Genomic DNA, 27,475 nt, shown 5'->3' with positions numbered 1-27,475 from the left:
GACTTTACTCAATTTTGCTAGATCTACTCTTTGGTCAAAATGTCACAAGTGTATTATGCATTCTTGGCTTTTATTGCACTTGTCGAAAACCAGTCTGGTTGTAAAATTAAGACTCTTTCTTCGGACCAAGGGAGGGAAGACATGTCCTCTATGCTGAATTCCTTTTTGAAGCAAAAGGGCATTGTCCATCAGTACACTACTACTTATACTCCACAGCAGAATGGGGTTGCAAAGATAAAAAATCGGTTACTCATGGAGATGGCCAGATGTATGCTGAAGGCAAAGAGCTTGCCTCATAGTTTTTGGATGGAAGCAGTCATGTGTGCTTGCCATGTTTTGAACAGATGCCCCACCAAAGCTTTGAAGAAAATTACACCTTCTGAGGCTTGGAACAGCCAAAAACCTTCTCTTGGACACTTTCGTACCTTCGGGTGCCTTGCATATGCACATATTCCAAAGGTACTCAGGAAAAAGTTGGATAACAAGGCTGTTAAATGCACTTTTGTGGGATATAGCAGTGACAGCAAAGGCTACAGACTCTATGATCTTGTTTCTAAAAAGGTGTTTGTCAATAAGAATGTACTATTTCATGAAAAATCAGAATTTTCCCTGGCTGGTTTAGACACATATCAGGCTGCCCGTGATGTATTTGAAGGGCTGTTGCCCATTAAATTTGGTGATTCAGCTGGAGTTTCAACAAGTGAACTCAATGTTCAACCAACTACTCCTTTGGAAAATGCAGAAAATCAGCCATTGGCCGATCTGAATATTCAGCAAAGTGCTGAAACTGAAATTCAGCAAGAGCTTATGCACAGTCAGGAGGCAAGACAAATGCCTAGATGGTATTTATAAACTATGAAAGATAGTCATCTAGATGCACCCATGGCCGGTCGTACTAGAAGGCAAGCTCGTATGCATGATACTACACATACCATGGAGTTCGTTATGGCAGCAAGCACCCTTGATGATGAGGAGCCTGAATGTTTTGAGGATGAACAACAAAGTGTGCATTGGATGGCAGCAATGAAAGCTGAATTGGATTCTAACACTAAGAATCAAACATGGGATTTGGTGTCTTTGCCATTTGGGAAGAAAGCCATTGGAACAAAATGGGTCTACAAGCTGAAACAGAATGCAAATGGATCTTGTAGCTAAAGGCTATGCACAGAAAAAAGGCATTGACTATGAGGAGACATTTGCTCCTACTTCCCGTATGACAACCATCAAGTCTATGGTTGCTTTGGCTGCTCATTATGGATGGACTCTGCATCAATTGGATATTAAAACTGCATTTTTACATGGGGAACTTTCTGAGGAAGTATATGTACAACAACCCATTGGTTTTGCAGTTGAGAGCTTGGAACACTTAGTCTGCAAGCTGAAAAAAGCTTTGTATGGTTTGAAACAAACTCCTAGAGCTTCGCATGCAAAGATAGATGCTTTCTTGCTTAGCCAAGGGTTCATAAACAGCTCATCTGAGTCTACCCTTTACGTATGTAAAGAGGGGGGATCCATGCTGATCATTTGTTTTTATGTTAATGATCTCTTGCTTACAAGGACACAAGCTTATCAGATTTCAACATTTAAACAAAATTTGCAGCAAACTTTTGACATGTCAAGCTTGGCGTCTTTGCATTATTACTTGGGCATTCAATTCATACATGATGCTAGAGGTATTGGGTTATCACAGTCAAGATACATTAGTAAACTTCTTGAGAAGTTTGGCTTATAGGATTGCAAGCCAGTTTGTACACCAATGGAACCTAGACTTAAACTGTCATTACTTGATGACAGTGATTTGTTTGATATACACACATATACTCTAGCAGTTGGATGTCTTATTTACTTATGCAACACTAGGCCAGACATATAGTTTGCAGTTTCAGCACTGAGCATATATATGCATCAGCCATGCATGTCATATTGGCAAGCTATTAAGCGTGTCTTCCGTTACTTGCAGGGTACTAGATCTCTTGGATTGCTTTATGCAAAGGGGGGACCACCACAGTTACATGCTTACAGTGATTCTGATTGGGCTGATGATTATGATTCACGTTACTCCACTAGTGGCAATTGTTTCTTTCTTGGCTCGTCTTGCATATCTTGACTTAGCAAGAAACAGTCCACTATTGCCACATTGTCATGTAAAGCTGAATACAAGGCAGCTTTCACTACCACAGTTGAATGCGTATGGATTAGATGCTTGCTAGCTGATCTAGATGTATTTGTTACGAAGCCTGCTCCTTTGTTCACTGACAGTCAGAGTGCCATTGCAATGGCACGGAACCCAGTGTTTCATACACGCACAAAACACATTGAGATACATTATCACTTTGTCAGAGAGAAGCTACATGCATGTGATATCAGCCTTGTCTATTGTCCTACCACCAGTAATGTGGCAGACATCTTCACCAATGCTCTTCCTCGTGAAAAATTTAAAGCATTTCGCCATGCTTTAAGTTTGATCTCCTTTGGTGGCAGATGATCCTTGTACTCTTGATCACTCTTCACTCCAGGGGGGTTTGTTGGGTATTTCACTCATGCCTCACTTACGCCTACACTCACATAGGAGTGTCGGTGATCAGTAGAACACTGGGGCACTTTTTACTCTCGATAGGAGACGTTTTTTCCCCCAAACTTATGGTATTATTTCGCATGTGCTTATGACACACACTAACGGGCACTTACCGTGTTCAGGTGTGAACACCCCCCTACAACCCTAAGGTTTAAGGGTTGTACCTTGTACTTTCACTTTACACTCTTTCAGTCTATTGCATTGGGTGTCGTGCTTCACTCTCTACTGTCTACTAGTTTTCTATGCTGAGCTTCAATCCTGTCCTCTCTCACACACAGAACAAGTACATCAACAAAGTACTTGACAAGTTTAATATGGCTAATATGCTAAGCCTCTTGGTGTGCCTTTACCACCACATACAAAGCTTAGCGAAGTTGATTACCCTAACGAAGATGCAGTTGCTAGTACCATGAAGGGTATACCTTATGCATCAGCTTGTGGATCTTTGATGTATGCCATGGTTGCAACTCGCCCTGACATTGCTCATGCAGTGGGAGTTGTCAACAAATTTATGTCTAACCCTGGCAAACCACATTAGGAAGCAGTGAAATGTAATCTTCAGATACTTGAAAGGTACACAAGAAAAGTGTATATACTATGGAAAGGATACACTAGAGTTGCAACGATTTCGTGATTCAAACATGGCAGGAGATCTTGACACTAGAGAATCTACCAGTGGTTATGTTTTTACTTTGGCTGGAGGAGCTATCTCTTGATGTTCAAGATTGCAAAAAATTGTGGCACTGAGTACTACAGAGACTGAATATATTTCAGCCACAGAAGCTTCTAAGGAAACTATTTGGCTTGGCCATTTGGTCAAGGATTTTGGTTTTTCTTCACGTACTCCAATGCTTGGTTGTGATAGCCAAACTGCAGTATGTCTGGCTAAGAATGCCATGTTCCATACACGTACCAAACACATAGATATTTGGTATCACTTTATACAACAGGCCTTGGATGATGGTCTTGTCACACTAACTAAGATCAAAACCCAAGATAACTCTACAGATGTTCTCACTAAGTGTCTTGCAAAGGCTCAACATGAGCATTGCATTCGTTTAGTGGGAGTTGGTTAGCTTAAAGGTACCACTTCGGGCCTTTAAGTGGGAGGTTGTTGGGTATAAAGTCCCTTCGTCTCCGTGTAAATAGTCTTACACGCGTGAACACACCCTTATTGAACCTTGTACCCTAACATATAAATACATTCTTTTATTCTTTGTGTATCATCATGAACTGGTACGCCTATCTCTGCATTCACTCCCTTTAACTCTCAACTCGGCTCTGCACCTTACGCCTTGATCTCGCACTCCATTGCGCACTCTCCCCTCAGTTTTTAGCCTATTCAAGTGAAGGGACCAGCAAATAATTGAATTTGGGGCATTTTCCATCTCCATCAAAGCGGGTGAAGGCCAATTGATTGCCTGAATCAAGAGGGGCAAATCAAGTTAAAGACTTGCTGGTGATTTTGAACAGCAAGGGGAGTTGGAATACCGAAAGGGATTGGAAGAATCCCATTGTAAATCAACTTCTTCTTCAATAAAGCTAAAGAAATACCGAAAGGGGCGCTAATTTTGGGGCCAATCGGGTGTGCATTGTCCAAGATCAGTAGGTAAATTTGCATTTTCAGTTTTGCACTAATTGTTTGCTGCTATAATTAAGTTGTAATCAAGGATTTACCACCCATCCACGAAAGGAAGGCTGGTTACAACTAGTACCCTGCAAGTAACAAAAAAACATGCTTCACAACTTGCCAATGTGACATGCATGGGCTATACATATATCTAGTCAAGGCTATACATATATCTACTCAAGGCTGAAATTGCAAACTGAATATCTGGCCTTGTATTATGTAAATAAATGAGACATCCAACTGCTGGAGCATATGTATGAAAATCAAAAAGATCATTGTCATCATACAAAGACAGCTTGAGTCCAGCCTCCATCAGTGTGCTAACTGGCTTGCAATCCTAGAAGCCAAATCTCTCAAGGAGTTTACCAATATATCTGGACTGTGACAATCCAATGTCTCTAGTATCATGAATAAACTGAATGTCCAAATAGTAATGCAAAGGCCCCAAATCTAACATTTCAAAAGTTTGCGCAAATTTTTCTTGAATGTTGATATCTAATCAGCATGTGTCCCTATGAGCAGAAGATCATCCACATAAAGGCAAATGACCAGCAAGGATCCCCCCCCCCCCTCTTTGCATACATAAAGAGTAGACTCTGATGGGTTGTTGTGAGCCCTTGGCTAAGTAAAAAGACATCAATTTTTGCAAACCAAACTTGTAGAGCTTGCTTCAAACCATACAAAGCCTTTTTCAGCTTACATACTAAGTGTTCGGATCCTTCAATTGCCAAACCAAGCTTGTGGACCTTGCTTCAAACCATACAAAGACTTTTTCAGCTTACATACCAAGTGTTCGAATCCTTCAATTGCCAAACCCATGGGTTGTTGAACATACACTTCTTCCTAAAGTTTCCCATATAAAAATGCAGTTTTAATATTAAGTTGGTGCACAATCCAACCATAATGGGCAACCAAAATAACCATACACCTAACGGTGGTCATATGGAATGCAAGATCAAACATCTCCTCATAATCAATGCCTTTTTTTTGTGCATAGCCTTTTGCCACAAGCCTAGCTTTGTACTTATCAACGGATCAGTCCGTGTTTCTTTTCAGCTTATAGACCTATTTAGTACAAATGGCTTTCTTTGCAACACACCATGTAACCAAATCCCATGTTTCATTCTTCATGATAGAATTAAATTCAGCTTGCATTGTTGCCATCCAATGCACACTCTGTTGTGCATCCTCAAAAGAATTAGGCTTCTTAGCATCAAGTATGTGTACTGCCATAACAAACTCCATTGTATTACCATGATCATGCAAACGTGCTTGTCTTCTAGTGTGACCAACAAGAGGAGCATCCAAATGACTATCTTTTAAAGTTTGTAAGTACCATCTAGGCATTTGTTTAGCCTCTTGATTACGTACATGCTCTTGATGAACCTCAAGTTCAGCATCTTGCTGAATATTCAGATCAGCCACAAGCTGAATTTCTGCATTGTTTAATGGGCCTCGGCCCTTGCCAAGCGTCGCATCTCGAATGGCAATTGTTTCTTCTGTATCACAACGGCGGAATCGGCCCGACATCGTTTTCTTTCTTGCCCGCTCGCCAAGAATATCTGGTCACTCTTGTCGCACATTTGGCGCACTGTGGTGGGGTCCTCACTAACTCCTTTCGACTGGGTTTTTGTGCGCCCGAAGTACCCCACACCGCCACAGTTGCATATGAAGATCTTATTTCACTTTTTCAGATACTGGGGATGCTGGCACATTTGGACCACACGCAATGCTTTTCTCTTTGATTCGGCCTCTAATGTACCGCGCCATATTGCCAGGCTTAAAGGGCTCTTGCATTGGCAGCTAGATCTTATCCGACACTCCGACTTGCTCCCTCGGGAGGATTTGCATCCTTGGCATATGGCATTTGCCTCTGGGTCGTTGCCATGATTGGTGTAACTTTTTTAGTGCATTATTACGGGGATTTCCCACACGTTGGCCTATGGCCCTCGTGTCTCTTGTAATCAAAAAGAGAGCGAAAGAGAGAGAGAGAACTTCTTCACCTGATGGCTTAGTGTCATCAAGTATCTTGTAATCAAGTAATCTTGTATTTTTTTCGTAATTAATACAATTACCTTTTACGAAAAAAAAAAAAAGAGAGGGTCTAGTATGTATGGATGAAACTTGAAAGTGAGAGAGAGGGAGAGGGAGAGAGAGAGAGAGAGAGAGAGAGGAAGAGGGACAGAGACAGGGAGAGGAGAGAGAGAAGGTGAGGGAGAGGAAGAGGAAGAGAGGGAGAGAAAGTAAGGTCAGAGGCTTGAGCTGAAGAGAGGGAGAATGAAGAAGATGGAGGTTGATTTGTGTGATGAGATGAGAGGGGGTGCTACCCTTTTATAAGGGCTGAGGTAAGGGAGAAGAGTCAAGACAAGAACTTAGGAAGTTTGAACTTTGTGAAAGAAGAGACAACTTACAAGTTTGAAGCTATAACCAAAAAAAAAAAAAAAACACTCAAATTTTTCAGAAAAAGTGCCAATAACCACTTTAAAACGATTATTTTTTTAAACTACAATTTGAATGCACAGAACATGTATGGTACTGTACAGTACAATTGTACAGTGTGGTACTGTACGTAAATGGAATGCAACCCTGAAAGAGAGAGCTGCAAAGTACAACCAGTAAACTAGTGATCAAATGAGCCAGCGCTAAGGAGGAGCCATAAAAGATACTACGTAGATGCCCTTTAGATATCAAGAAGGCTTAGTACTTTGTTGTTCATTTGAAAGACCCCCAACACTTCATCGTGATCTATATGCACCTTTTCATAGTGTGCTTGGAACCAAACATTAAAACTCACACAACATCTTGAACAGGTAGTGGCATCAACAATGCAAAGACCAGTCAACCACCTGGTTCCCATTGCAATATTCTATCAGAGACAGCAACACCAAAGAGTTCCCTGAAATCTTCTACCAGGTATAAACTTTTTTAGGATTGCAATAATCACAGAATGTTGTCTATCAAAAGGGACAAGTTTAGTGAGGTCAAAGTGGATTCCAGAATAAAATATAGCTTTGATCTAAGGTATGTCCTGTTTATGTCATTCTATATCTTAAACTTAACAAGAAGACAATGCAATTTAGAGAAAGGCATCTCAAAAGGCCTGCTTAATATACAACTGGCTCCAAAAAAATGAGAAGCAGTTGATAAGCAGGGAGATAACCTAAGGCCTGCTTGCCAGACTGAACAAGTTTCAAGTACCACAACTTTCAACACCTGACGGATACTTCTTATTCAATTCTGGTGCATACATTTTACTGCTTTCATTCAAAACACTGCACTCCAACCCTTCCTATCCATGTAATTTCAAGTGCTTTGTGTGAATTTACCTACTGGTTTCGCTTTTGTTTGATGCACCTACAAGATCCCAATTATTACCAGATATGACAAATTAACTTGTTTCTCATCTATGCTACAATATCTCTGAAACCAGACAGTAACATCAGAATTAAATGTCTCATTTTATAGAATGTGTTTGGTAAAAGGGAGAGTATTACCTTGGAATAAGTGCTCTTGATTTGAGAAGATTTATCATTGAATGCAAATGTTTGTCGTTTAGAACAACCATCAGCATTCTCCAAGCTTTCACTCTCATCAGCATCATCTGTCAAATCAATAACCATTTCAACAGGTGTCGACTTGAATGTTCTTGAATCTCCTAACTTCTGGTTCTTTTGGGAGGTTGTAGCATCAACCTCTGGTTGGTTACAAATTTGCCCAGCAGTAGCACAAAGCATAGGTTTAGATTCTTCCGCCTCCTGTTTCCAGATATCATGTCAAGATACCACCATATGATTCACATTTCATATCAAGCACAAACTGAATTATTAGTTGGCCTAAGCATGCCTTCCACTTACAGTTTCCATTTTAACAACTAAATATGCCTTAAACATTCATATCGAGTAAAAAACGAGAGTCGTAACTTTTATCCAAAAAGACTAATAACATTTCTCCTCATCAAAGGGACATCAAAGTTATTAGAGAGATCTGCCAATCAGATATCATCTTTGCTAGCACTAGATGCAGCTACCAATTCTTACATTCGCTCTAGCATGCAGGAGCCCTTATCCTGCCTGAGAGGAGACAAGCTACAGACAAGTAACATTCCATTGCTTGGAATCATACATCAGTCTGGGTGGAGATACCTGAACCCCAACAAGTTATTTGTATGAACTGGATCTTCAAGGTAAATTTGCATCCTGATGGTACATGCAGGGGGATGACAGCCCAGCTTGCAGCCAGAGTTATAAAATGCAGGCAGGTAAAAATCAATTGGAGCTTTCCAGTTCCACTAAACATATGGCTTGTTGACCCATTCACAAACTAGAGTAGCTAGCACAAGTAGGACACAAGAATTCATGGTATGCACAGGTCAAGCAAAGGCTCACAAGAAATGCGAATCAACATCGATCACCTTCCCCACCCCCCCCCCCCCCTCCCCAAATTTGCATCCTGATGGTACATGCAGGGGGATGACAGCCCAGCTTGCAGCCAGAGTTATAAAATGCAGGCAGGTAAAAATCAATTGGAGCTTTCCAGTTCCACTAAACATATGGCTTGTTGACCCATTCACAAACTAGAGTAGCTAGCACAAGTAGGACACAAGAATTCATGGTATGCACAGGTCAAGCAAAGGCTCACAAGAAATGCGAATCAACATCGATCACCTTCCCCACCCCCCCCCCCCCCCCCTCCCCCCTTTCAGTATGGCCATGACTCTCCCTCCGTACACCTCTCTCAAATTCAGAGGAACCTGATCATGCAATAGGATCTCTACCAGCACATCATATAGCACATATGGATTTCACCTTAGCAACCCCTCCCCGCAAAGATGTTATACTACAAAGGAACACTTTATGAGAACTACAACAAATGGTTTCATTGAGAGACCTAGATATCTAGACATATACATGCCGCATGAGATGCAACTAGCAATTCACCATCTCACGATTGTCAAGATATGCTAGGGTTTGCACTGAGGAAACACAACATGTATGACCAAGACTGCAACAAAAGTCTCAAACAGAGCCAAGTAAAACTCAAACCTTAAATGCAGAACGTAAAATGCAAAAACTGAAAACTCAAACACAAAGACAAACATATTTTGGGGTTGTTTAAAAATGCTAATCAGCTGTAAAGCATGTTTTAGCTCAACACCCCCTTTCAAGCCCAAAACTCAGCCTAAAAGAGAGGGCCAACAATGTTTTCCCCGAGGCATCCCACCCTAAAGCAACCAAGTCCTCGGACAAACGATGCACGTTGATTGCCTAGTGGCCTACCAAGATTACAAAGGCGATGGTTATCATACCAAGGGAGTCCAAGTAGTCACCCCAAAGAGGATAGGGCACAAAGGGTGCTCATCAACTACCCAGTGGCCTAGCAAGCCTTGAAAAGGCGGATGAAACCAGACTATACCTTTTTTTTCCTGGGTGGAAACTTAATTTTAGTGGTTCCAGCCAATTAAGTAACAGTGATCCAAAAGACAAGACTAGGGATGATACACCCAACACATCACAAAATAGTACAAAATAGTACCATGAGGTGGGAAAGGGATCCTAGCAGGTACAGTGGATGCCCTAGGAATGGATGCATAAAGTGTAATAGTCAAGCTACTAGCAGACTAATCAACCAATCCTTCAAGAATAGTGAAGGAGATAGGCTATTGAGGCTATCCGCGTACCACATATCTAGTAGCCCCTAGGACAAAGCTAGTAGATGACACAATAACGGGAGGTGTAGCCCCATTGGACTAGCCGCCCGAAGTGGAGGTAGTTGCAATAGTCTACTATGGTTTTCTAGGAGGACCTTGGGCCTTGGTACGACACTCCTCATCCACATGGCCCGACCTCTAGCACTGTGTAAAACCTATTCTTCTTAACAATTTGCTGCCAAAGGGGCTATGTTTCTTTGTTTTCGTCAAAGAAAGTGGTGTCACCCTTGTTTTGGCTTGCCTTTGCATCTTTCGATTTCTTGCCACTATTAGTGTTCACTCCCAAAGAAGAGGCAACCAAACCTGGCCCCTCTCAATGGACATATGTGGAGACCTTCTTCTAGACTTGATCATGCAACCTCACATAACGCAAGAATTGACACTCGAACTCATAGAGAGTCGGTGATCTAGATAGTGAGATAATGTGTTGGATAAAATGCAAGTATTTGTCAAATAACTTGTTCAAGAAAAACGTGACTTGATCGCCGTCTAACGTTGGGCAGCCAATAGTAGCAAACTCGATGAGTAAACACTGGTATTCGGTCAACTTGACTTTCAAATCATCCCCTTCCTTAATGCAAAACTCCTAAAGCTAAAAATCAAGATTGATACATCGAGTGCGATCTCGAGCCACATAGCAATCAATGACATGACTCCAACGCTCAGATGCGAGGGAAAAATATTGTAATTGAGAGTGGAACTCAACAAGCAACCCCTGCATTAACTTAACATTGGTTGTAGCATTGCGGACTCTCCATTGACGAATGTGATTAGGGTAAGTTAATCGAGGATCTGCTTAGTACCAATGACGAGGTCCCAAAGTCCCTGAGATTCAAGTACTTGTTGCATGAAGTTCGACCAAGTGGTGAAATTCGACCCATTAAAACGTGTCTTATTCGTGAAGGCATTCTTGGCCATTGCAACAAGAGTGATAGTGCTAGGAGATGGAGGTGTGTAATGGGGTAGGGTGGATAGGGGAAATAGGGTTAAGGAGCGGAGTACACTTGGGAAGAAATCTCGAAGTGCCCACCATGCATATGAGAAATGTGCATAGTGGATCCAAATGTGGGCAAGGCAGACTGAGTATAGGCATGGTAATCGCTTGTGGAGCCCAAGATGAAGGGATAGACACACAAGGAGTAGTGTATGAAAATCCCTGCGTAGAAGTGACCCAAGGGATATGTGGCAATAGTCCATAAGCAGAGGATCGATATCTTTGCGTCTGAAAGGTCATGTGGAGGGGTTGCGAGTCTCCCGACACGCAAAGGCTACAAAGAGACAAACATTGTAGGTCCTCCCTAAGCTAATGACAATCCTAAGCTATGTTGGATATAAACAAACCTACCAACCATAGAACCTTGCCCTCATACATAATCTCCAGTATCATGAATTTGCCCTAGCAAATCAATGATGACTACAAGGAAGAGCAAAAAGCAAGTATAAACCTAGATCTATGAGGTGCATGACCATTGGGAAATACAATATAATCCTTCTTTACATAAGTGAGCCTACCATCAGTGTTGCTTGTGTTCCATTGCACTAAAAACATCTCCATTACAAGCAAAAACAATCCTCCACATCCTATATCATCTACTATTGAATAAAAGACCCTTTATATTCTATAATGCTATCCTCACGATAAATTAGGTGAGTCAAAACTATTATTGCAATGTATTTCCTTTGACGTCTACAAATTTGTGTACCTGGAACCTCTCCATCTCATCACTACAAATGACATCCACAAGATCAATCCTTTGCAAACTAGAATCGTTGCCTAAGAAGGATACTATTGCTGCTGATTTCAAAAAGCATCCCTTGAAGTAAGCAATCTTCCCCAAGCATCTCGTCACAATGCAAAATCATAAGTACTTTTATCAACCACATCCACTAGTGGCATACAAGATGATTTGGACTTAGAGTAAACTCCTTTACCTCTTAACTGAAAAATTTAATACTAATTGGGGGTGCTAGCACTAGAGCCGAACAAGATTCTTGACAAGCATGTCGCTTTACCAGAACTTCCCAATTTTCTATTCTAGCCAAAATTTGCTTGCTCCCATGCAATGGAGTATGTAGTAAAGTGTTGATGTCCTCAACTCACTTGCTTTGAGCTTCACTGTAGGACAGTACACTGCAATGTCTGTTCTAATGCAACTCATTGCAACAACCTGTGTGCCTCCTTGCTCTCAACAAGTCATATATGTGATGTTGAGAAACCACTTCTTCGGTTTCCCCACTTCAGTTAGGGTTTGGCACTAATAGTCCCAAAAAGGGCTAGGGTCCTCATTTTGGTCATTTCATCACCGGGTGCCCACTCAGTGGTGTGCCACCCTAGACAGCTTATGCCTATAAATAGGTTGTCACTTCATTCTTGACCACCACCACCACTTCAATCATTCTTCGCCCCTCTTCTTTCGTCACTATGATACTCTTCCCTCTCCACACCATTGCTGCCCATACCCCTACTGGAGGGCATCACAGTTCATGGCCACCCTTCCTCTTCTCCTTCAAGTGCCCCATTCCCATCACCTTTCAGGCTATGTTTAAAGGCTCCACTCTACCAGTGTCATCATCTAACAGCTAGTGGCTTCCCTTTTCCACCTGGCAACATCAGTCTGCTTATGTTTGGGTCTTCTCCACCTCGCATCATCTTCCACTACATAATGTGTTTCCACTTGAATCTAGAGTGAGTGTAGACACCTTGAGGCATTGATACCATGAGACACCCTAATTGTCTTGTATCCGTTTAAGGATCCGGGGACATTGCGATTATGAGGACATAATATTATCATTTTCTTGGAGAAGAAATTAAAACCATTTGAGGACCCTTGGACATTGCAATTTTGGCGATATCATATTATTGTTTACTGCGAGGAGATATAGTGGGAATATGAAGCTTGATAAGATACTAGAGGATAGAAAGAATCTTCCAATTGAAATTGCGAACTTGCTTCCATTGAAGGAACCTCGTGAACTATTGATTTAAACAACCCAAGGTTGAGAAGACTCAGCACACAACAAATAAGCATCATCAAGTTGAAGAATGAGGCTAGATTTACACATCGTCAACATCCTCCATCTCCATGGAGTGTCACCATCAGCATTTGGTTGTTTAGAGGCCTTACCTCTACCTAGCATCATCATTCCCAACTCAATGTCGGCACTCTCCTTCCTAGTGTCAATCTTCAGGCACCTAGCATCAGTATCTTGATACCCTGGAATTTGTGTTTTGCAGCCTAGGGACATCCTTCACATCTCGCGTCAACATTTGGGTTGCTCTCGTTGCATTTGACAGCTCCAACACACACTGTGATTTGCGCTTGCTGCCCAAGCCATCTCCCTAGCATCTAAGAACTGCGGTTCACTCCCTCGACAGCTGGTGATCATCTTCCTCATTCTCGATGGCATCAAAGGTCTGCAATTCGCTCCCTTGGTAGCTGTCCTTCACCTTTCAATAATTACTTCAATAGCCCACTGCCTAGAGGACTGCATTTCACTCGCTTCGCTGTGCGAATTCCCATAGGTGCTGCCACTTGAGTCAAACAAGACAATGCAATTGTCTTCTAGGCTTGAGCTCTGCTGTATCAGCTTTAACTCTAATAGCATGATTTTGTGCATCATCAACGTTCACTCTGTTTTTGTGTTTCTAAGTTTCTCTTCTCTCTCAATGTTTGCATTACACACTTTGTGTTTCACCCCGCAAACCCTATTGTCTCTCTGATCTCTTGTCATTTTTTGACATGTGATAGTTACCACTCATAATGTAATCAATCATGTAGGCCATGTTTAGAATGTTAAGACTACATACAATGCACTGAGCTTTAAGCTGGTTGAGCTTTTTCAATGATGCATGTTTATGTTACGGACATGTGCCTTGAGTGCACAACTACGTAGCGAATGCAACTAAATCTAACTATGATCCCCCAAAAAAATGTTGAAAATCCATTGGTGAAAAGTCCGTCCTTATGTTGTAATGTGAAGGTTGAAGATGCAGGATTGCCATTGAATAAGAAATTCCAATGCAGCAGTCAACAGCCAGAGTTGTCCCCATATAGTAATTGCAATTTCTCTATGAGATATGGCTGTGTACCTTCTTGGGGCTGGGCAGCACTAATGAGCACGCCAATGAAGGAGTCAGAGCAAATTTGTTTGCAACCCCATTGGCAGACACTGCCCTTTCAATCCTTGATTTATCATCAAAAGCTGGAGTAATTTCAAAACTGTCTTCCTCCAGCATGCTATTACGCACTTTCTGAAAAATCAAAACCAAGCAAGTCCATCTGAGCACCATCAGCATTTCGAAACACTTAATATGCAATGTACTCTGAAAAAAAATAAAACAGACACTAATTAAGTAAATTACAAATGCATATGATTTTGTAAGAACTCAGGATGGCTACCTATATTGACTGCAAATACCCAAAATATTAATCACTTAACAGCACTATCACCTTACCTTTTTGGCCTTCAAATGAAGGCAAGCCATACAAATCTTGTTGAGAAGTTTAACAATCTCGGGTACATAATTAGGATGATAAATGGCTTCTGGGAATACAACATGCCCAAAATGTCCTGCAAAAAGGCAAAAAGGACCCTTGTCAGTTGCTATACAAATACATTTACATAAGCTAGGCTCCCTTGGTGGCAGATATTTCACCTTCACAATTGTCAGAAAGCTTCTCGCCACAAGTTTTGCATTCTTGGTCAGCATTCGGGAGGCCAAACCTACTATCTCTCAATTCATTGGGCTTGACTAGAGACCCTCCCCACTTTTTATACACAGAGAGTTGAACCTGCAAAGAAAATGTAAGCATCAACATGCAAGCAGATTTCCCAAATACATCTTCTACACCAAAATAAAAGCACCTTCTTAACATTCCTATTTTATAGGTCAATGCTGAGAAAAACCATGGGTGTACAGCGGGTGTTGGTCACACAGATGGGATGCATCAATGAGGGCACCAAATGGAGGAGATGATGATGATGATGATGAGGGAGGCTGGAGAACTGAAAACAATAATCAGCAAGGTGGAGTGGGCTGGCTATAATAACCCAAACAAAAGAAAAGTGACCAACATGCTGACTGATCATTAATGCCGGTCAGACCTGTCTAAATGCTGCCATGCCCTAAGATGGTCATCCAGGTCTGCCCGCTTACATGGATAATGCCCACCCTGCCCAGACAGCTAGAATGGTCATCCTAATGGTGGAAAACTTGCTGCCCAGACTCACTGTCCTTCGTGGACATGCAGACGGGCTAAGGGAGTGCCACAACATAGGAAGGACCTCCACCTCAAATGCCCAGGAGAGATGAACAAATCGACAAAAACTATGTTAGAGCTCCTAATGTCCTCATCTGACTCAGACTAAGGCTCACAAGCATCAGACAGCCACATAGATACAAGACAAAGACGTGCTAGCACCCCCACAAATCCTAGGCATGATGAAAGGCCAAAGGAGATGAAGTGGATAGGGGCTGATAGAAAGAGTGCCTTGGTCGATGAAGTTCATCCATGATGAAAACCAATGGAGTATGACGCCCTCCCCAAAAGGAGGATCAATGCAATGAGAGGCCACCATAGGCCAATGGGAGTGGAGAGGTCTCGAACAGATCATTCATATGATGTCCGATTGGGAATGGGGGGGCCAAGCCTCTAACCCGCCTGACAAGAAATAGGGAGGAGCTATCAAAGGAGCTGCACCCTGCCAAACAACAGCATCAAGGACCAAGGGCCAGGTTATGGGTATGCAAGTAGCAAGGGATGGTGCCTCAATGATCCAAGAAAAGGGACCATTGCATGTAGGAAAGGGCCTGATGAAGACAATAATCCCTGAGAGGGAACTCCCTTCTATACCAAGAATGGCAAGGGAATCCAAAACCCAATTATCGAGATCATTCCCCTATGAAAGAAATGGAGAATACAAAGGTAACCACTAGAGGAGATGGTGGATGGGACCTCAATGATCCAAGAAAAGGGACCATTGCATGTAGGAAAGGGCCCGATGAAGACTATAATCCCTGAGAGGGAACTCCCTTCTATACCAAGAATAGCAAGGGAATCCAAAACCTGATTATCGAGATCACTCCCCTGTGAAAGAAATGGAGAATACAAGGGAACCACTAGAGGAGATGGTGGATGGGATGAACCCCTAGGGATGGGAGGTACACTGATGGGAACAGATGCGGCAATGGAGGCATGCTGAGGAGGGTCCTTCACAAGGACGAGGAATAAAGCTGACACAGCCCTTTCTCTTGCTAACTTGTCACACGAATGGCTCCCGATGAGGCTAAGTTTTGTATGCTCAGGGTTGCCACTTGGCATACATTGGGAGAACATGCCAAGCAAGGCAGGAAGAGGCTGTTTTGGGTCAATTGGGCCAACTGGGCAGCAGGAGGGAGTGCATTGGCTGCAAGCAACACCTCCAAAAGGGCCTTGGGCAGCAAGTAACTGCACCAAAAGACGAATTGACACCAGGGAACCTGGTTTGAAACTGTTTTGGGCCAGGGGACCTGATTCTAGAGCTGGATTTCTGGATCTGAAGCATCTCAACATTGAAATCACTGATCCAAACCTGATTTTGGTAAAAATTAGGATTTAAATGGCTGTCTCAGAATGCTTGCCAACAAATCTCAGTCATGCATGAGGAAAATCTGAAGAATAACAACAAATTTGAAGGGATTGGGTCAGCCACAGCTAGGTGACTTGCATGTGCAACTATTGAAGGCTCAATTTGGCTCCCCATGAAACCAGCCTTCCATTCAAGGAAAGGGAAGTTACTAGATATGACCGGATTATACACTAATTACAAGAAGCATAAAATACACAATCTGGAAACACACACTTTACCACTTAATCTTGGATAACAAACACCTAGATGGCCCCAAAACTGGCACCCATTGCAGTATTTCTTTATCTTTTATTGCAATTGGATAAAGTACATTGAGATTGCTTCAATCACCTTTGCTCTCCAATGCCTATTAATGTCATAAATCCTCAACAAGCCTTCAAACCAATTTGCCCCTTGGTTTGCTTGCGAATTTGCTCCTCGGATGACAAATTCTACCCCAAACTTAATCGGGCCTAACTCACCCTTGAAATTCTCCGAAATCCCCAAATTTCAGCTGTTGAATTCCAAGAACTATGCCCTGAATTTTGAGCACTCTTCCTAGGCGGCTAGTAAACCCCAATTTCTGCTATAAATTAGGGTTAAGCAACAAGAATTATTCAATTCCACCCTCCTGGGACTGAGATAGGTTAAGATCTCAAGGGAAGCTGTGAATTGGCTTAGAGAATAGAGAGGAAGCTGAGTGAGAGAAATTTCAAAGTTTGATCACCAAAATTGGCTGAAATTTAATGTTTCTCTGTTGTGAATGGCTGATTGACTATAGCCCACCGTCAACAAAAGTCCCACATGTAGTCACGTGCCCTTATGGGCCCCAAGATTGTTGTCACCTATCTGTGGACAACCTGCAAGTGTTGTCACCTACCTCCAATGGCCTCCTAACCACTCGGGGAAACTCTTTGATAGCCTCCAACGGCTAGGCTAACTGCCAATGGGTAATTTGTCATCTAAGTATTCTTGAGCCTTTATTAGCCCCTAAACTTGCATCAATTAATTAATTAATTAATTTCTAGTTACCAATGTCGCCACTAACATTAACGACTAATAAAATCTTCTAGGCCAAAATCTAGCACTAGGTACCACTTAGTACCTATCAAGGATAACTTATTGCAATTTTTGCCTTTGGCATTCACTAACTTCTCAAGGTCCGTGGCCCGAGTCATTATGAATTAACATTTTTGCATAACACGTGCACCTCACATTTGCACATTTGATTGACAACTAAATCAAATGCTAAGCAAAGCATCAAAAATTCACATCCCCATGATAGACCTTTCCCTTGATATCCTTGCAATCACCCTCCATTGTATTATAATATATCAAACACATCCATTACCACTACTAGATATACATGCTAGAATCATAGGCAAACAACATGTGCACCTATTACTTAACCATGCACCTTTTGTAGGTCTGAAATTCCAGCCACTTAAATCAATTATGATCCACATACATGAATCATCACCACTGTTAGAATGATAAGGGATGCATCCACATGGCAAATCCCAACATTGCTTTGATCAAAAAGGCCTTGTACTACATGAACTGAGCATAACAACACCTCATAGAAATGATATACCAAATGATAGTTATGTAAAGCATACATCAGCTACAAGCAACATGTAACTTATGCAGTTTTACTTCTCTTACATTACTTTCAAATGTACATTGCATGCCATCCATATATCCCATATATACTAGGTCACCCTCCTCCATCCATTTGCATCTATCAATAGCTGAAACAATATTGAAACTCCACCAAGAAGCACATGGAAACTTTACCTCTAACTCTTCAAGCCCCAAAACCTAAACTAGGTTCTAGGCCTTTTTTCCTCTAGATTAAACAAATCCTTGGAACTTTCACATTTTTGCCAAAAATTGTACATTGATTGCATTTCCCTCATGACTAGCAACACTATATAGAGCATTTGCATGACCAAAGTTGATATCATGAGTTCCAAACATACCAAGATTAGCAAATGCATTGAGAAACATGCCACTTTGTGCCCTATACATTAGGATTTTTCATTCCACTTGCTATACCCAAATACATTGATCCTTGTATAGCATACATAGGTGGTTGCATACTAAATACATTACCATAGGTAGTTGCATACTAAATACATTTGTTCCTTGCATCCCCATGGCTAAAGCATTACCAACCATTACTTGAAAAATGGAACCATCACCAAAGTATCCCAAGTGACCCACATTAGCATGCATACCTTACTATCCAAAAAGCATTGGATTGGCACTTCCAAGTGGCCTTACATATGCATCAATTGCCCCACTAGCATCATTTGCTCATGCTCATTACCCACATTTGGAACATCAAGTTGCAGCATTGGGTCTTCTTTCCATACATCGTGTTGTCCTAAAGCTCTAGAAGACAATTTTCTCTTTTTACCTTTGTTACCCTCTTTCAAGGGATTCAGAAAGTGCACAAACTGAGGATCATTTGTCAATTGCACAAGCATTTCAAATATTATCCTTAGCTGATCCTGGTCATCAAACTCCTCTTCATCTTGTTGCTCATTAGCTTCAAAAAGCCTTGTTCAAGATCAAGCATTGTATATTCCCCAACACTTTGTGAATAAACAAACTAAGACACATCATCACTCCTTAATCCCATCTCCTTATATGAAGACATTCCTACTGCAAAGCTCAACTAATTACAATTTCAATACCAGAGCAATACTTTTGACTTCCAATCAAGTGTCACAAGCCCATCAATTCAAGGAAGCAAATGATATCTCAGCAATGGAATCACAAAACTAGCCTTCCTTTTGAGAAGAGTAGTAATGACGTGATTATACACTAATCAAAGCAAGCATAAAATACACAAATCCAGAAATACACACTTTATCACTTAACCTTGGATAATGAACATCCAGTTGCCCCAAAACTAGCACACTAAGATTGCTTCAATCTCCTTCACTTTTCAATTCTAGTTGCTGCCATAAATGACCAACAAGCCCACAAATCAATTTGTCTTTGGTTTGCTTAGGGATTAGCCTTCAATTTTCTCCTTCAATAACAAATTCTATCCCAAACTTAATGTTGGCCAACTAGCCTTGGAAATTCTCTGAAATCCCCAAATTTTAGCTACTGAATTTCAAGTCCTTACCAAAAAGTAACCCTCATGTTCACAAAGAAAACATTTATTTGCAACCATTGATTCCCTTCGTTATGCAAGTGATTTCCAACCCTTTCTTTGTTGTTTTGGCCTCTTTTTAGGCTGATTTACAGATCTGTCCCTTTTCTCAACCTTTAACAACTTCTTATTTGGTTTCTCCCAACTCTCTTGGAAGTCCGAATCTTTCCCACGCATCAACGCAATAGCTGTACCAGCACTCTCTATAAGCTAAGACATCCTAAATACAATGGATTTATTGCAAAAGTCCACAATTCCTTTGGGCAACCCACATACATACTTTTCCACTTACTCATAAGGAGAAACCAGATAATAGGAAGTTATTGGCAGCAAAGCATCCCAAAACTTCTTATTGTATTGCTCCAAACTCTTGTATTCCTTTGCATCTAGCTTATTCTAAGTTGTCATGATGTCCACCTCAAAAGTACTTGTCAACCAATTCAATGCAAACATCTGCTTAAATTGCACCTATATTGACAATGCTCTTCCTTGCATTAAGAGCGTGGACCACCAATGCAATACATTCTCCTTGAAGAAAGTGATTGCCTTCCAAATCTTAGAGGATTTGGTGAATTTTCCCCCTAAATAGGTTGCATCAAACCGTTGAATGAAAGTCAAAGCTTTCAACCTATCTTGTGCACCACTAAAGGACTCAAACTTCACCCATTTTTCCCCTTCATCATCAGTCCTTTGCTACCCCAAGTTGTCATACACTGGCTGCTGCAAAAAGAATGCATTTGTTGTATTTGCATCATGACCTACACCAAAAGAAGCATTTGCATGACCAGCACTGATTCCTTAAGCCTGATAAGCATTCAAGGGTGCAAATGCATTACCAAACATGCCACTTTGTGCCATAAGCATTAAACCAATGCTGCCAACTGAATAGGTTGCAACATACCATAAGGAGTTGTAACATATACTCTCTATGGGGTCCTTGACCAACCATTGCATGAAAAAATAGTGCTACCACCAAAGTATCCTAGCTATCCCATCATTGCATGCATGCTGGACTGTCCAAAATATATTGGATTGGCACTTCCACGATGGCCTTGAATTTGCATACCTTGCCTCCTAGATACCAACTATTTTGCTTCATTAGCATCATTGAAAGCTTCATGAGAAGGGTTTGGCATTTTCTTTGATGTATCTTGTTACCTCAAAGGTGTAGAAGATCATTTATACTTCTTGCCCTTGTCCTCCTTCATTGGAGCATTCAAAAATCATAAGAACTAATGATCCTTTTCCAATTCAGCAAAGAGATTTGCTATTGTTCTCATTCAAATTTTGAATTCATCATCAAATTCCTCTTCCCCTTGCTAGCCATCGACATCTTTTTGCCTTGAAGGCCCTACATCTTGTCCATCAGCAACATTTTCAGCTTGTTGTCCATTCTAGCAGTCATTGACATTGCATTTCCTTCTTTCTCATGTGAATGTTCATACTGAGAGGCATCATCGCTCCTTGATTCCATCTCACTCTATGATGACATCTTACTATCATTACTTAGTTGTGCACAAATTCAATAGTAGCACAAAGCTTTTGGCTTGCAATCAAGTGCCTTGAATCCACTAAGTCAAAGGATTTGATGGTATCCTAGCAATGGAACCATAAAATCAACATTCCTTCTCGAAGAGGGTGGTAAAGCCTAATCAAGCACTCAATTACAGTAATTAATAAATTCAATGAAACTAAAATGCACACTTAATCATAACACTCCTGGACATTGGACACCTTATTGGCCCCAAAACTGGTGTCCCTTGCAATATTTCTTGAATTTGTATTGCAATTGCACAAAGTACAATTGAGATTTCTTGATCTCCTTCGTTGATCCAAAGCCCCTTGTTGTCACAACCAATCAGCAAGCCTTTCGAGCAATTTGTCCCTTGATCTTTGCCCAAGACTTGTACAAATGGAACCCTTGACTAGCCAAATGCTGCCCAGTCAAATAGGATGGGCTAGCATTTGAAATCCCTAGCAATTCCTTGAATTCCAGCTACTGATTTCAGTGTATGATACCTCTACCTGCTAGCACAAGTCCCAAGGCGGTTGCTAAACCCTAATTTTTCCTAGGAATTAAGGTTTATAGCAGAATTTCCTTTGCTATCCATCAATTTTGACTAAGAAGTGGTGAGAATAGCTAAGATTTGCTAAGATAATCAGAGAATGGATTGGAGAAGATGAGAGAATGCTAAGAGAAATTTCTAAGTTTTCATATGGAAAAACCCTTAAATTTGCTTGCTTCCTACTCTAATCTGCAATTAATGCAGTTGCCTGCTACCTAGAGCCTTGCGAATGTTATCGCCAAGCCTCCACGGCTATTATCAACCCCCGAGAAGCACAAATCTGTTGTCGCCTACCTTCTGGAGGGCTTAGATTGCTGTCACTTGCTACAAATGGCTCATTCCTACTCCAAAAACTAACCAGCAACCTTCTCCTTTCTCTCACAACTAGAATAGATTGAATGGCCCTCTACAACCCCCAAACAGCCTTCTCCCCCATTGCATTTCAGCAATTCTCCCCCAAACAGCCTTTTCCGACAATTTTCAGCCATTTAACTAATTTTTAGAGTTAATCAATTCTAAAAATTAATTTCAGCCCTTCTGACACTACCCAAAATTAGATGTGCCCATCCACAATTCGATTGGCTGGGCTATTTGCAACCTCAAGTGCTCTCTAACCTTAATTGACCCTTAGGCAAGCATAAATTAATTAATTAGCACATAGTCCCTATTGTCACCATTGTCACTTATTAGCCAATTAATTGTCCTAGGACTAAACTGACACCCAAAACCCAGTTGGCATAACTTGCCACAATGTTTGCCTTTGACACCCCTCCTTCCTTGGGGTCCTTGGCCTCTTACCATGAAATAGCTGCCGCATGTATCACATGTGCCTTCCAACAGATGTTACTAGCAAAACCAAAGCATCTCAAAAATTTTACGTCCCTATGATAGCATGTAAAACCAAAAGTGGACATGGTACAGCTTTAGAACGCACCAAATGCAATTATTAAATAGATGTAAACATTTACATTGAAACATGGTCCAAAAATGCACAAGAATCTTGGAAATTCATACTCAACATGTGGGACGCGTAGGATACTTTGGTGGTGAATCTGTGTTTGCTGGTCATCATACTAGTTCTTTTGGTATGCATGAGACAAATGTACTTGGTTCTCAGTTATGAATGCATGGAGAGCATGGGTAAAGATATCTAGGAATGACAGTTGCTATGCAAAATCCCATCTATAGTCACATTGCTATGGTATCTGGCATGCAAACTAGCATCTTTGCAATGCATCTAGAACTCTTGGTATGTTTAGTGCATATTTGATTGCGGTTGGTCCACAAATTCAATGTTTAATGCTGGTCAGGGTGGTATTGCAGTTCAACACTTTAGTGGCACTAAGGATAAGCTAAACACTCTAACTTTTATTCAGCACTTTGATGCAGCCAACTTTGGGGGCTGTAAAGCAATACTTGTACTCGGACAACAAACACAATTATACAACAAAACACAGACTGATAAAAGAACTCAATAAGGTTAAAGAAAACGAAAGATAACAAACACTAAAGATGAAGAAGATGAACGAATAGATACAATGTTCATGCAGTAAACACACTATGAGGGTGAATACAAAACCTCAAACTCCTATGTCTCTAAGATTGGGGCAAAGAGTACAGATCGCAAAACACAACAAGCAGCCTCCAAAAGTGTTCAGCAGCAGTAAACACAGATCTCAAGAGTCTAGATCAGGCTGAACATGTCAAAAGCAGCCCAGAACAGTGGACAGCAGACTGAATACAGTTTAGAAGGTATAGACAGCAGCAGAAACTGAAAACGCAGCTAAATCTGATGACATGGCAGGCAGGTGATAGGTGTTCAGCAGTAAACGCTGGCTGAAATGATGGTGTGGCAGGCAGGTGGCAGAAGCAGTAGATCACAAGCTAAATGATGATGTGATGGCATAAAACCAGCCAGAAGATGGTCACTCGGCTGATGGTGATGGCTGGGAGCAGCAGATAGCAGGGTGGAAACCACCACCAGCAACTAAACACAAAAGAAAACTGGTCGCCAACAGTAGTACGAGGGCTAGATGCAAGTGCCTAATGATGGAAAAAAGCTTGAATTGTGATATCCTCTCGTATATGGGGTGTGGACAGCAAAATACTGGGCACCAACAACCTGCAAGACAAGATAGGGCCAAGTGGTAGGCAGCCCATCTATTTATAGATGAGTAAATCCTCCCAAATTAGGTTTCGGCTTATGGGATACAAACACTCTCTAGGAACGCGATCTGTTAATGAAATTTTTGGTAATCTGCATACTTTGGGGCTGTTTTACAAAGCTAATCAATGTATAATGCATTTTTTAGCTCAACAAGGGCAATTTCACTTCATCATCAAAGGTACGAAAGGCTACCACTTTTCACAAGGGTAATGCTTTGCAATGCTGGACTTCTCTTTTGATGCGGGGTACAACACCATCCACTTGGGTTACGCAAGTGTTTGCTTTAGCTTGGTTGACCAGCACATTGAGGTGGATGTTGTGATCGCTTTGCACAAATCAAATGCTTCATAGTGTGCTAACATGGAAGAATAAAATAAGAAGTTTTGGGAAGCATTGTTGCATGTTACTTCTTATCAAGATTTACTTCTCTCTTAGAAAATTCAAAAGTATTAGTGTGGTTTGCCAAAGGAAATTCAAGATTTTTTCATAAAACAACTGTAACCAGCATATCTCAGTTGATTGAGACCACATATAGAGCAGATGCATTGCTGCATGAGAAGTTTTTTGGCTTCAAGAATGACAAGCGAGAGTCAAAGAAAATGGCAACAAAGGTTGAGGCACATGGGAAGGCTTCTTTTTTATGCAAAAAAGGAGGGAGGCGGGCAGTCCTCAGCTTGGAAAAGTGATGTTGAAACAAATAAATTCTCTCCTACAAATAAATACTATATGTGAACAAGAAAAGCATCAAACAAGGGATTGTCCTGATGGGCAGCAATCTGAAAATTTTGCCATCTTGAGGGCAAAGGACCTAGAACGTGGTATGGGTTTTAGGGGAAACAAAGTTAGAGATAACATTTCCAAGAGCATGGATGCAAATGGATGGAGGAGGGTGATCTAGCAGATCATCCTTACAATTAAAACTTTACCTTGATGTACTTTCAATTGGATCCAACAAAGGATTGGGCTCGTTCAAGCTTAGTAGAGCAAAGTCTATAGTATTGCCTGATAATCAAGGAAGAGGTAGAGCCTCCTCTCCCCTAGTGGCAAACTAGCTTAAATATGTAGTGGTCTTGGATGTACTTCAGTATCGTGCAAGATATTGTATGGTGACAATAATTCTACCTAGAGGATCATTATACAATGTACTAGTCAATCTCAATTGTTTATAGTTGTGTACTATTTGCTTTGCATCAATTATGTGCCATTTGTAAGTGATGTACCTTTGAATGGGACACATGGGATGTACATTTTGCACGAGGGACATGTGATCCATCTTTGGTTTGAGGCACTATTTATGCTTGATCTTTGCATTATTTTGCCTTGACATGGTGAGAACATATATGCCTTTTTGGCATATTGATACATTGCCCTTGGTTTTAATGGTAGCTATAATTCATGTGTGTGAATTGTAACCTCATTTTGAGGGCTCGAGGGCTCGAGTTTTAGCCTACAAAAGGCCTAAGAATGCTTAAGCAATTTGATGAAGATGCCACAAAAACATGGCTTTGTGCATTGGCTCCACTAGAATGGGTCTCTTTGTGACATGCGTCCTACTCAAGCACCATAGTGACAAACTCCTCAAATGTGATGGAATCTCATGTACGAGACATGAGAAGACTCATGTAGAAGACATTATACTTTGATAATGAGAGATGTGACAAAAGCCCCACAAAGAAGTCCTTTATAGCCACAATCTTCTCTTAGAGTGCAAGCTCATCCCAAATCTTCTCCATTGGTTGATGTGGTCCTTCATTGTAGGGGAATCTACGATAGAGAGATGTCATAGCTTCAACTATAAGGATCGTCTAATATCCAAATGTCAGAACTTGGTAAAGGGAGGCCAACCTAGTCTAGACCTCTACAACAGTACAAATGTATCTTACATGCACAAGAACAAAATATATACAACTCACGACGCTCACTTGTATCTCATGTGGAGCAGAGTGTCATAACACATGTTAGTGAAATGACTTAGCATATACCATGTGGTAGTTGAAGAACTCATGGCATGTGTGCTATTAGTCTGCTCATGTGTGAGTTATGAGAAACATGTGTTCTTGAAGAGTTGGTTATGCAACCATGTCCCAATGTAAAAAAGCCAACCAAGAGCATTGTTAAATACAATCCCTACAGTGTTATCCTTGAGTCCTACGTGGACTTATTTTTGTCGTTTCCAACCTTGGATTCGGCCACTCTAAGGATGACTTGCATCATATGTTCATCTAACAAGTTTGCATCATTTGTGGATTGCAACTATTTTGTTGACATATACTAAAATGAGTTGCAAGAGTATACTTAATATGTTTGACCCTAAATAACTCAGTTGATTGTGGCACCACTCTATAATCTTTCATATTGACATTTGGCCAGCGAAATGATGCATGTCGTTTAGAGTGGACTGCATGATGCATTCATTAAACAAGTTTGCATTATTTGCATGGGATAAGCATTTTACAATTGTTCATATTAAATAGAATGCATTTTGCAAGCACGATCTATTTCTTTGACCCTAAAGAACTTGGTTATAATGTGATGATGTGTTTTTCATTTTAAAATAGACACTTGGTGGTAAGCCAAAGAGGACATATTTAAAGAGGGTTGTATCCAAAAGAAATACAAGCACTCCTCTATTTTCAAAATCTCTAAGAAACGTAATTGCATGTCCCATAAGTCAAATAAAATGGAGATAATGGACATTCTGTCCAGCACCTGCATGATAAAAGCATGTGCACATGAAAGAATGAACTAAAAATTTTCTCTTCTATTCACTATTGTTTGCAAGACCAACTAGATCTCTTCTTGATGATTGTAAGGAAAGATTGTGTAACCCTCAAACTTATTGTAGGGACTCAATCTGTGGTTGTGTCAATTGTTTTGTGTACTTGAGCATGCATGCTTGAATATTACATAGCATGTGGGCACTATTGGGGCAATCTGCAATTGTTTAGCTTTGTCCACCATTATTAAAAGCAAGTGGTTGTTGAGGGATCTTGTGTTAAGCAACCTCGAAATTAGCCTACAAGATAAACTTGTATTATTCATCAAATTTCTCCAACTCTAATATAGCCCCAAAATAATTTCTCCTTAAATTATGTTAAAATGATTTTCTAGAATGCCAAAACATCTAGTAGCTAGAAAAGTTCTATAAAAGGGAATCAATTGTGGTCATTGCCACACTCATCTCAATTATCTCACATTCGGTGCCAGTTTTCTATCTCTCCTTGCCATCTTCTTCTTCACCATCATCAATTTGATGCCACCCTTTCCTCTCACAATCATCATTTGGGTCCAAATTATTAGCAAATTAGTCAATTGATATGTGAGTTTGTGTTGATTCAGTGGACTTGGCACATGATTATTTGCAATTGTATGTGGCTGACTAGGCTGATTATGGCAGACCTGATTATTTTATTCCTCATTATTTTGGCTGGCCAACTTTTTGCTGATGTTGACATATTTGTAGGTTGGGCTCCCTCTTCAATTATCATTGTTGGCATACTCTGTCATCTACAAGTCTTGTTGGAGAGAGGGAGCCAGTGCCAATGCCTGCTC

At 41.0% G+C, this 27,475-nt stretch overlaps 1 protein-coding gene across 8 annotated transcripts in view; it reads right to left on the bottom strand.

Moving 5' to 3' along the window:
• LOC148009902 (DNA-directed RNA polymerase V subunit 1-like) overlaps positions 1-27,475 on the bottom strand; it is a 222,927-nt gene that overhangs the window by 163,176 nt on the left and 32,276 nt on the right. For all 8 annotated transcript variants that reach the window (XR_015689707.1, XR_015689708.1, XM_087672949.1 and 5 more), the window contains 4 exons: positions 14,570-14,705; positions 14,369-14,484; positions 14,003-14,164; positions 7,700-7,960 (listed from right to left, as the gene is read on the bottom strand). Coding sequence is in view for 6 of the 8 variants with exons in the window: in XM_087672949.1 (XP_087529075.1) it covers positions 7,700-7,960; positions 14,003-14,164; positions 14,369-14,484; positions 14,570-14,705 (675 nt within the window). In the remaining 2 variants the exon portion in view is untranslated. The remainder of the gene's footprint in view (positions 1-7,699; positions 7,961-14,002; positions 14,165-14,368; positions 14,485-14,569; positions 14,706-27,475) is intronic.

Source organism: Lygodium microphyllum, chromosome 30 (assembly GCF_053477565.2).
Source record: "Lygodium microphyllum isolate KBCC chromosome 30, Lygodium_microphyllum_v1.1.10, whole genome shotgun sequence".
NCBI classification, from domain to species: domain Eukaryota; kingdom Viridiplantae; phylum Streptophyta; class Polypodiopsida; order Schizaeales; family Lygodiaceae; genus Lygodium; species Lygodium microphyllum.
Note: the sequence above shows the minus strand (reverse complement) of the source record. Positions and strands in the feature narration are given on the sequence as shown.